Genomic DNA, 12,078 nt, shown 5'->3' with positions numbered 1-12,078 from the left:
CCGTAAAAGTGACAAAAGAATTCAGCACACTGGCATTCAATCTGCACGAAATACGAAAAGAGTTTGGGCTGCCTCATTCGACTTACACGTAACCAAACCGGCTGCATACAAAACGAACATGTGCCTTTTAAACAACGTACGTACCTTAAAGGGGCACTGACACAAAAAATTTGCATCTTGTTTTTTTTGTTGCGATAAGTAGCTAGTGACCTACTTATAACCTGTAGAAACCTCATTTGCTTCAGCGTGCGACGGTTGTTTAATTAGAGGCATTTTCAATGCGGCCAGTCGCAGTTTCGGTTTCAGCGAATGCCGCGAAACGATGGATTTTGTGGATTTTGTGTGAACAAAGCTGACCACGTGACCGTCGGAGGGATATCACAGAGCAGAGCCGCCGTAGCACTCATCTAGTAACGTTGGTAGCACTGTCGAATCCGCATCGACGGCAGTTTCTGCGAATGCCCCCACGTACTGATCTCGTGAAGCGCTTAATTAAAAAGTGACCGTGGATGTGACGCAGGCGCTGCGAGTGCAAATGCTACCGCGGCTAAAGAACGACGCGCGACGCTCGAGACGGTGGGTGGCAAGACGCGCTCTGGGAGCAGCCGGCCGGTCTGCCTACAGGTCCGCCTACAGATGTGTTCGGCTCAGCACTGCGGCTGATATTCGAGTGCCGCTCTCGTAAGCGGTGCAGATGACAATTTTTAATGCAACCCGCCATCGCATCATTAACTCCTTTCTCACGTAAGCCAACATGGTCGGGACCTGGGGACAATTTCGTGCAGCGGTAACAAGCTATCACTCGAGCTACCTGCGCCGGCCTGGGCCACTTCGCGGCCGTGGCCGCCGCCTGCACAGCGACCGTGCGGCTAGCTCAGTGAGCTTTTCGTGCCTCCGGCGCGTTTTCGCATCCAATGGTAATAAACAGTAATAGAAACAGAGTGCCTGGAATCGCTGTAGAACTTTGGTCGCGGCCAGCTGCCCGATTAGCTGACGAAATCACGGCGCCTCCGCCGCCAACGATCGGGTCGTTCGTTCTCGAGAGCAGAAGCTCCGCCCTCCGGCCCTCCGATTGGAGCGGCGAGCCGCGCGAGCCGGCGCAAAACGCCGGTAGTGCGGAAGCGGCAAACACAAACTCGTGACGTGTTTGGATGTTGTTTATTTACAATTGCGCGTGGTCCTCTGCTGGCTGCTCGGTTGCGTTTCGCACACTTCAAAACTGATTTTAAATATGTTCTAGGCTGTATTCGCCGCTGATATTTTGCAGATGATGTATGTGTGTTCCCACCAATCTATCTCCGAAGTTATCTCGCCTTCAAAATTTTGTGTCAGTGCCCCTTTAACTTTGTACTGCTTGCAGGAACGAGTGAAAACACATCGAGCGCATACTCAAGGTTTGTCTGCAGTGAAAACTCGACAACGAAGACTGACGAACACCTGAAATCGCAGGCAGTGTCGGTCAGATGAGCCTCGCTTCAACCTTAGGCTAACGGCGCCGCCTCGCGGCGTGTGTCGGAGTTAGCCAAATTACAAGTTTTTGCTGGGGGACGCGCCGAATGGGACGGCCGGAGCAACGGCGCGCCGCCGGCAGCCGATCGCGGAGGCCACGTTCTAAGACGGCTGCCACGCCTGCGACGAGCGCCGCGGCTTCAGGCTCTTGTTTGACGCGCAAACCGCGAAAGGGGTTCTGCATCGACGAGGACTTGTGCTTGCTGCGAGAAGTGGCGATTGCGAAACGATTTAAAAACTACACAGAACTATTCAAGTTCACTGCGACAAAACGCCGCGTTGGATCGTTTCCGTCGAAAAGGATTCGAATGGATCTGGAACGCAACTGTGTTGGCTATTATGTGGCTATCGTCAAGTCGAAAATTTATTTTCATAATTGACCAGTACTGCAATACGATTGTACGTGTCAATACTTAATAAAGAAATAAGCTATACGTACTGGTTTTACTTTGTTGAAGTGGCGAAATGGTTTTCGGTTCTGTTTCGTTAAGCCAAATTTGGTCAGACGGCGCTGCTAGTCAGAAAGGACCGGTCCGCTGCGCAAAACGAGAAAATCGCTCGCCGCTCCGCTGCAGCTAAGGGGTATTCACACGAGAGAGAAATCCGCCGTTTCGCTCCTAGCCACCTCCTAGCAGTGCGCACCACGTGACCCCTACGTCACGGTTTCTCTCCGGCGCACCGCCTCCGATGGGAGATCGGAGCTTCTGCTCGCGAGCTACAAACCCTCCGACGCTCCGCGGCGGAGGCGGCGGGATTTCGTCTGCTCGTCGGGCAGCTGGCCGTGACTGAAGTTCTAGAGCGGTTGCAGGCACTTTATTTTTATCGCTTCTTAATACATTGGTCGCGAAAATGCGTGGCGCACATGACAGGCGCACTGAGGGAGCCGCGTATACCACCAGCACGAGCGCTTGGCGAGCGGCGGCCGCGGCTGCGAAGTGGCGCAGGCCGGCGCCGGTAGCTCGAGCGACAGTTTGTTATTGCTCCCCAAGGCGCAAACAAAGCTGCGTATACGAGAAATGGGGTAATGATGTGATGGAAAGTTGCTTTAAAAATCGTCACCTGAGCCGCTTGCCAGAGCGGCGATCGAATATTCGCCGCAGTGTTAAGCCTAACATCAGTATGCGGGCCTGTAGGTGGGCCGGTCGGCTGCTACTACGTCGCGCGCCGTTCTCTCCGCGCGGCAGCACCTGCATCGCGTCGACGACCAATTTTTGGTCGGTTGACAAGATCAGTACGTATGCGCTTAACAGAAATTGCCGCCGTCGCGGAATCAGCGGTGCTACGGCAGCTATGCTTTCGAGATAGGCGGCTGCAAACAGTGATGTCCGTCCGAAAGACGCATCCTCCGTGTGAGCGAAGGAGCTAGCCGAGCGGAGGTCCGCCTGCGGTGACGTCACGACCTCCCTCGGATTTATCCGCTGAAACGCTCCGTCGTGTGAATACCCCTTTAGCGGGGCTACCCGGAGCAGAGCGAAGCGTAAAAACGCCAAACTGAAACTCTCTATTGCCTGCGTTGCGTCGGTGCGTTAAACCCTACAATCCATCAATGAAACCAATCTGTGTGTGTGCGTATTTATTTGTCGGAGTGCTTACATTTCAGGGAAGCTCTTGGTAGGACTAACCATTGTTATTCATTGAATGCGCTATGCACTGGTGTTTTCCCCCCAATGGAAACAGATAAACATGCACACGCACATGAAAGCTGCTGGCATATGGGAAGCCAGAAGAACTCTCGAACAGGAAGTGGCGGGAGCAGACAATGTATCCACCGGCCTTTGCGCTTTTTACTGGTCACCTATTGACAGCAGATGGGAATTCTACAATATTTGAAACTACTTTGAATATTTTAAACAAAATGTAGATAGGGTATTATTGTAATAGCTTATTGATGTAATAGCTTATTACTCCCAACCCAAACGATTCGCTTCGGGATAGCATTGATGAAATAAGTTACAGCCATTTTCTGTGGCCATATTCCCTCCGTAGATGGCAGTGTATTGACAGCAGATGGCAAGTAATTACAAGTAAATAATACTGTAATAGTGGCCAATCGCGCAGTTTTTCAAGATGTGTACTTTAGATTGAGTGCTACGGAGCATTCACCACAAAGTTGGCTTTGACGTCAAATTTACCCACACGACTTCAGGCTGACTCGCACAGTTCCAGTTAAAACTTGACCATAACTGCTGTGCTGTAAAAGACTTTATGTATCCAACAATTGCCTGATGAATAGCTGGATGAGAGTAGAGGGGTGTCGACACGTTAAGTCATAGCCGCTCAGAATTTGGCAAACATTCTATTACTGACTGTGCAATTAGCACTTGAAGGCACTTTATGCCTGTACTGTTGTGGTGCCGTTGCTGCTGTTGCATTTTGTAGCACTTGTTACTGTTGTCCAATTGCTGTGGTTTGCACCTGCACTGCTAACTCTTACAGCCTTAAGAGTAAGAGTAAGGTTTGGCTATGTTCAGACTACTGACGCCAAAGCCATATTGTGATCTAAGAACGTAAAAAAACTCGCTCAGTTTGATTGGCGGAGATTTGACATGACTTCACGACAGTTGCGGCAACAGTATGAACCCGGCCTTTTTGTCACATTCCTATGGATCCATTACTCAAAAAATGCTTTCGTTCATCCACCTTTGCTCCCTCTGTACATGCTTGTTTGAAGCAACTCTGAACTTCAACAGGAGCAATTTTTTCATTGTCCAACGACAAAAGAATTGTGAAGCAGTGATAGTGCAGCCAAAGCAGCTATTTATATTTTTAAGCATTTTCGTTCTTTTTTTCCCGCAGAGCATCCACGGTCTGGCGGTCTTCATCCACATGTACCCCCAGCTGCTGTTCGATGGACTTCGACGAAGCAGGTCTCTGACCATGCTCCGCTTTGTGCGATGCTGGCTGTTAACGGGGCAGACGAGGAGCATTCTGAATGCCGTGAGCAGTATGCCACACTTCGTGGAGCTTGCATTCGAGTCATGCCGGATCACCACTGGAGGCTGGGAGCTCATTGCAGAGTTCTTGAGTGGCACGACGACGCTCGAGGCGCTTACCATGGTCGGCGTGTCCATTTCCGGCCATTCAACTTTCCAGGTGATCGAGGCCTTGGAACTAAACACGAGCATCTCGAAGCTGGCAGTAAGCTCGATTTTTCTGACTCGCGGTAACGGCACTGCCTTCCGTCACTTTCTTGTCAGCACTACTACGGTGACTGATCTGACAGTCATCAACGACTCTACCGTAGCCACAGAGGAGGACAGAGACGAGGTCTTCAAAGCCATCGTAGAGGGCTCAATGCTGCAGAAGCTGACCATGGTTAGCTTCAGCATGGATTTGATCAGTGCCACGCAGTTCACCAAGGCAGCTCGCCTAAGTGTTGCCTTGCAGGAGGTACGGTTCAGTGACTGCCACTGGTACCTGCCCGAAACTGAGTATGGCTCTCCCACCAGGAAGCGCGATTCCCGTCACCTCGCAGCTAAGATCGGAAGCAACTGGCGTGTCCTGCCCTTCGTGCAAGCCCTGCAAAAGACGTCGGTGCTTCGGAAGCTCTCCCTCAACGCTGTGTTCAGCGACGACGACTGCCAGCTCCTGCTCCATGCGGCTCGGGACTGTCCTTCCCTTGAGCTGCTCACCTTGGACAAGGTACGCTCGCAGTCCATGGAGTGCTTCTACCAGCTGCTCTGGGAGACCGGCACAAGCGAAAAGGTCTCGCTCGGTGACTGCAAGTCAGTCTCTGCCCAGTTTCTGCCCGCCCTGTCTTCGTGCGGCGCCCTCTTGCACTTAGGCCGCCACAGGTTGGCCTTCATGGACGCGCCAGCACTGCGCGAAGTGAGCGCAGCCCTGAACCTTAATGACCACATCACCGCTCTGGACCTTCGCCTCGTCCCAGAGCACGATGAGTTCATCAACCACCACGACGCCCTCGACTTGGCGCGGTACCTGTCGATGACGACGGCGCTCAAGGACTTCTACCTGCGCCTCCATGTACCGGTGAGTGTGGCGCTGGTCATCATCCTCGAAGGCCTTGTGAAAAACCGGACCATTCAGCAACTCGACCTCGAGGACATGAACATTTGCGAGTTGGGCGTTGAGTGCCTCTGTGTGTGGCTTGCCGCAAACAAGACCACGTACCACTTGGGTTACCACTGCGGCTACTTCAGGGTGGCAACTCAGCTCCTTGAAAGCCTCGCACACATGCTCACCCGCGTGCCTACGCTCACCTCTGTTCGGGTCCAGCTGTTCCCGCCCAACTTCCCAGACGATCAAGTCGTCCGACATCTGGTGAGGCGCAACTGGTCCCGCGTGGAGTGTGCCGCCCAGTTCGTGCTTGGCTCGACTTCGAAGCGGGCGGCGGAGGCATTCGAGCAGGTCTCCTGGCACCCACAGCTGCCAAGCAGGGTTGAGAAGGCGGGGTCTCTGACGCCCACCCAGGTGGCACAGAAGCTGGAAGAAAGTGGCAAACGCCTGCAGAAAGACTTCTTCAAGCTTGTCGGCGTCGTCAGGGACAAGCTAGTCTGCCACCCGAGCAGCAATGGAGCCAAGCAGATGAGCGACCTTGGTCCGAGGGAGTTGCAGTGCATTTACTCCAACTTGAGCGTCTGTGATGTCGTGACCAGTCAACCAAGAGAGCCGGATGGACCCGTGACGAAGGAAGAGTGGCTGATCCTCACGAAGGGGCAGCGAGTGCGTCCGGTACGCCGACAGAGGGCCAGGAGACAGGAAACCAGTGAAAACCGGAGTACGCCGACAGAAGGCCAGGAAACAGAAAACCAGTGAAGAAAACGGGACCGGTGCAACCCCATAAACCAACCAAAGATGAAATCTGCCATAGTCATTATCACCAAAATTTCATCCGGTCATAAATCACCACAGTTGTCCCGGTTATATACAGCGAGACAGCTTTGCCTTACCAGAACTCACTCCATAGGTTTTTTTTCTTCTGTAGCCCAGATTTGCACTTCAAATTGTTTTCCCTTCATTTTTGCAATCAGGTTAAGTTTGTATTAACCGTGTTATCCGGTACTGTTGCTGTGGGGTTCCTGAACAGAAAGCAATTTTTTAAACTATTTTCTACGTACGGTTTTTTTAGGGGGGGCGGGAGGCATAATAGAGAGGGTGTTTAAAATATACCAGTGTAGCTTTAAGCAAAGGATGCTGGTGAGAGCACAAGTGTGGCTCAATTTTATTTACGTGGTGCATCTTAGGACCGGTGCACTTGTTGGCTTCAGTTCTAGGCTGTCTAACAGGACTCTGTAATTGAATTGTCCGGGTGCTAGAGCCATTGTAACTGCAACCTGTAGAAGCACTGGGAAAGATAATATATAGATCCCACCTGCTCGTCTATGTTGCAACCCATGTTGGGTTGAAGGGTTGCGAGGTGTTGAACGTGATTGCCAATAAAGACTTTTGATGCATTCAATTCCAGTGGTGTTATGCTGTTTGCTTTCTAGGAGCTATTATAGGGCTGGCATCTGCTGGCAACATAGATGTTAGAGCTTTGATCCTACCAATTGCAGTACTTTTGTTCACACATCTGAATTATTCCAGATATTGCCAATGACACAGGTTGGGCCTGGTGTTTGTTTGCAAAATGGAATATTTAGTTTTCAGTGTCTGGAAAACATACCCAGCTTTCTCACTCAAAATTACCTCTCGGGAACCTAGCAAAACCACCTTAGGAAAATGATATTTGGCATAAAGCTAGAAGCTAACGTGAAGATTAAAATGCTAAAAGAACATTTCAGGTTTCTGACTATATTTTTGTGTACTTCGCTGTCAAATCTAACTCGCCATAGTTCCCATGATAGTTCCCATGACTCAGGAACCCAGTCACGCAACATGTGCGACTTGAAACTGTGCACGAAGCAAGTATTTAACCCAAATATTAGCTGTGCAAAAGAACTTTTCATTTCGCTAAAAAATTGCAGAGTAATCACTGTTGAAAGGATTGTCATGAGCGGGAAAAATACTTGCATGTTGTGGCATTGTTCGTACATTAGTGTTACAGGACGGGACTTTCAATTGGGCAAGCTGTACATGTCTCGTGCAGGCCCTGCTTTTGTTGTATAGGGAATGGTGTGCCGATTGGGCAAAAGGAAAGTGTCGGCACAGGATTGATTTTCAGTCTGGAGAAGTTAAGAATGCAGGAAACCTTCTTCAATGAAATACCCTTCAGTACTAAACATGCTATGTGCGATTATTGAAAACTGAATAAATTGCGAATAGCGTTGGCTCTTCTCAGCATAGTTTAGTTTCACACAGCATAAATTCACGAATAGAACGGTAGAAATTGGCTTTCTGCATGGTGATGATGATTGCTGTTGGTTTCCCCTTTGTAGCGGCGTGATGACTTGTAATGTTGCCTAAAAAGGACTAATATACCTATGTTTTATGCTGTTGGTTTAATACTAGCGCAGCTTAGGGCAGGCACCAAATGGTTTTTTTCCTTACTGGTGGGAACTGTCCTAGGCAATATTCCCCTCTGCTTTTTGTCCACCAGCGTTCTAATCTTCTTGGTTGCGTCTTTCGTGACCGCGGGAAAATTGCGTTATTTTTAGAGGTCCAAGAAATCATTTTTTCTGCTAAAAAATTGGTTAGGCACTAATTACAGGAACAAAAACTGCAGATTAATTTAACGGCCTTTCCAAAAACGAGATTTTAAATGTTTTCATGTATGTAAAATATCAATTTTTGTCAAGTTGTCGGAAAAAAGTATTAAAGAAGAGTTGTGTATAACGACCACCGGAAGTAGAAAAAAATTACAATATACATTTTGCAGGGCAGCATTTCAAAAATCCGCCCTAGAAAAAATTTCGACTTGCGCGGAACATTTTGTCAGTTATATATATAAAAAAACACTTTGGCAGGCACAGTGCTCGCGTTATGCGAAGCCCAACCTCCAATTCAAAATGTGTAATTTCGGACGGATGTAATTTCGGAAGAAATCTGGCGGTTTGGAATTATAATAGGCACCAATTTGCCACCACGTATTTAGTCAATGACTGACAAAAATACCCCTCTTTCACAACGCTACTGCGCATGCGCATGGCCCTGGTGGAGGAGGCCTGAAATAGCCTGGCAGGGGTATAGTGCCTAGAATATACTATAGCAGGGGTCGGCCGGTCTGCTCCGCGATGATTTCACTGCTGTCTGCGGCTGTAACAGAGCCCGTGTAGTGAAAGCATGCGGCCGAGCTCGGCCCCATCGAGAAAACAAAATGCAGTACGTTTCACAAATGCAACTGTCGGACAAACCATAACATGAAGGGTGAAATTTTTGTTTCTATCGACACACGCCAACCCCGAAACGAAAGTGAACACACAGGAGCTCTCCGCCACGGCACCATGCATGAACGCCCCAGTCTTGCGTCCCGTCGCAGTTACACCAGGCATTCACACCGCCGGTGACGAAAACCTGCTAGCACGCCAAATCCAGATCGCCTTGTCATATAACTCCGACGACGATACGAACACACCGGCAGACCGAAAGTTGCGGCCAGTAGACCCGATTAGATTCGAGCCGCGACGAATGTGTCTATTTTGTTAGTTCGTAGAGCGTAATAAACTTCGTAAGGTCAACGAAGCGAACGTACCTTCACACTATGTATGTGATCCGTATGTCGTGGCTAGCGACGCTTCGCTGACTTCGCTTAACCGAAGCTCCATATGCGTACACGTCTGGCATGCTTGTAGAAAACGTAAGGCATGTTAAGTCCAGAAGAAGGGTTACTCAACTTCATCTAGGCAACGGAGAATCAAAATTAACCAATTTTCCTGTCTTAAAGCGCGAAACAGAAGTATGAAGAGCACATTTTTTTTCGACTAGTGGACTCGCGATCTGCTTGCGAGCTAAAATTTGCTATCGCATTTCCTGGCTTAATAAGTAACGTAGAGTAAGATACGCTTATAGGACAAGTGCTATTCAAAGAAAGATGATCAGTTTCTGTGCCAGCAATACTATTTCAGAGAGGTGCAAAAATATAAGTGAAACCTCAGCTTTGTGTCCGCGGCATCCGAGGGCGGTCGCTTGCTGCGCCGTGGCCGAGTGGTCTAGAGCGTCAGAAACACCGGCCTGGTCGAATGCGGTGGTTCGAATCTTCCGGGGGATTTTTTTTTTTGTGTCCTGACATGCTTGCGGAAAGTGATGCATTTTTTCTCGTTGTAATCTGCATACAGCCCTCCACTGCTGGGAAATATGTTCATCCAAATGACGAGGAGCTTGCGATTTCAGTAGAAATGTAGTCCCGTGCAGCACTTTTTTCGCCTGTGATCCTGCCGGTGTTTAAAAGGAATGAACCAATACTAACTTTTCAAACTGACAGTTTTTCTAAAGAAGAAAATGCAATCGTGCGACTATGATGAGCAAGTGCGCTTACGAATAAAAATGCACCCCAAAAAGCAATTTTCTGATATACGTCGGGACTTCGGTTGATTTGGACTTCGCTTTCTTCGGTCAAAACGCTTACAAAAGTAATCTGCACATGCATTTATGCTCGTTATGATAAGAAACAAAAAAAGAATGGCGGGATTTGACAAATCTGCAGCCACGTATAATATTTTGCATCGTTGATGTCCACATACCAGCTTCAACCAATGATTTAGGGCCTGCGTTTATGCTGCTGTCTTACAGATACCTATGTTTCCCTCTCATCTCTTTTAAGCGCTAGAAAAAAAAAATGCCGAGAGCACATCGCTTCCACAGCCTCAGATAGCCACCCTCAGGTACTGGCACTTGCGGAACTGCTGCAAAAAGAAACGAGCGTCGCACGCTTGTTAGGATGTTTCCCACGCTATCCGCCTCTTTCACAACCCCACTGCGCATGCGCAATCCCCTAGCGGCCAAGTTCATAAGCAGTCCTGCAGGGGCAGCAGTCGACATTCCCCACAGCTCCCGCACAAGCGGAAAGGGGTCGTGGTTGTATTTAGATCGTTTGATTTTTTTTGTGTGTGCTCGTTGTGCGCGGAACAATGCCCACAACTTGTGGGCGTTCCGCTGTAACTCGGAGTGCCGAAAAGGGAACGGTGTCGGCTTCTATCGCTTCCCGTCGGCCGCCCGCGATCGGCTACGGCGGCTTGCGTTGCTCGGGTCGGCTCGGTGATGGGAACTTTAGGGCTTAGCATCCCGGCGGATATTTGATCGGCGCTATCTGTGCAACTGCAAATGACAATCCGTAACACAACTTTTCACCACACTATCATCCCCTTTCTCGCATGTTTGAGCGATCGGTGACCAAGACATCTGCGTAGCCTGTTTCGATACTTCCGCGCAGGTATCGCCATCTTTCGGCCGCTCGGCGCACCGCGCACTCGCGCCGCGGCGACCGGCCAGCGTAGGCTTGCATCGCGGCAGATATCTGATCGCCGCTTTTAAAATAAGCCCTGACAACAATCCCTAGCACAATTTTTCACCACACTAACACCTACTTTCTCGCATGTGGAACTTTTTAGCGATCAGATTGATTCATAAGAGCAGCGACAAGCGCGGTTGCTACCGTGGTCTGCGCCGGTTCGAGCCGCTGAGTGTGCCGAGCTGGCAAGCGCGGCCGGCGTGTGCGCGGACTGTTTCCGAAGGCAGAAAATGCTTCACGATTGCTTGCTATCCATTTCTTGCGAACAAACGCGCAGAATCTACAAATTTAGCTCAGCGATCGTCGTAGTTGACCATGGAGCAAAAACTGTGGGCGGAGCGACACCGACGACGCATCGCATGCGCGCATCGGGCCATGTGTCTCAAATTCACGTGTACGACTAGTCGTGGCGACATTCGTAACGATCAGTCGCATGCGAATCGCGTGTACCAATCGAACGTGTGTCCGTGTGCGAACTGCCGGCCTTTGTTGAGCTGGTGATCGCAGTTCATGTCAGACGACTCCAAGTACTGCTCGCTCTGCTGCTGGGACGGCACACGTATCTGTCTGAGATTTCTCTGCCAGCCCTCATTCAGTGATAAGAAGCCGCCTGGTATTATGTGATGACCAGGGGCTGTCATCTTAAGGCGTTATAACACCAACACAGAAGAAAAACTTCGGCTGCTCCTCGCCGTAATGTGGGATTGCCGTGCATACAACGAGAACGCAGCCGGAGGAAACGCCGGCGAACCCTACCGCTTCAGCTTCCTCTAGGCACGCTAGGTGGCAGCACACCGCAATGAAAAAGGCGGATTGGCGACTCTTGCAGACAGACTCTTTCCCATGCAGAGCTCGTCTGCACCACATCCACCCCTCATCATTCCCGTCTCCCAACTGTCCCCAATGCGGCCAACGTGCCACTCTGGAGCATTCCATGTGGGCTTGCCCTTACGACCCCTTCCCTCAAATCTCCAGCAGCGAGCTATGGAGAGAGGCGTTGGGTAGCTCTAGCCAGGAGATTCAAGAGGCCCTGGTACGCAGAGCTACCGAAGTCGCGGCTGGCCTCCGCCCAGCCGCCACCAACCCTCAGTAACCATGGTTCAAATAAAAGTTTTTTCTCTCTCTCTCTCTCTCTCTCTCTCTCTCTCTCTCTCTCTCTCTCTCTCTCTCTCTCTCACGTTCAAAACGGACGTCTTCCAGCATAGTTGTTCTTTTTTGAGCTT

General features: G+C 50.1%; 1 protein-coding gene across 1 annotated transcript in view; it reads left to right on the top strand.

Moving 5' to 3' along the window:
* The window catches only part of LOC144172735 (uncharacterized), a 32,321-nt gene extending 25,393 nt beyond the window's left edge, over positions 1-6,928 (top strand). Inside the window, exon 4 of the mRNA XM_077701348.1 lies at positions 4,306-6,928. Coding sequence (XP_077557474.1) covers positions 4,306-6,285 — 1,980 coding nt within the window. The 3' untranslated portion in view covers positions 6,286-6,928. The remainder of the gene's footprint in view (positions 1-4,305) is intronic.
* The last annotated feature ends 5,150 nt before the right edge of the window (positions 6,929-12,078 follow it).

The sequence above is a fragment of the Haemaphysalis longicornis genome, unplaced genomic scaffold (assembly GCF_048455015.1).
Source record: "Haemaphysalis longicornis isolate Haplotype H1 unplaced genomic scaffold, Haemaphysalis longicornis Haplotype H1 scaffold_256, whole genome shotgun sequence".
Taxonomy (NCBI): Eukaryota; Metazoa; Arthropoda; class Arachnida; order Ixodida; family Ixodidae; genus Haemaphysalis; species Haemaphysalis longicornis.
Note: the sequence above shows the minus strand (reverse complement) of the source record. Positions and strands in the feature narration are given on the sequence as shown.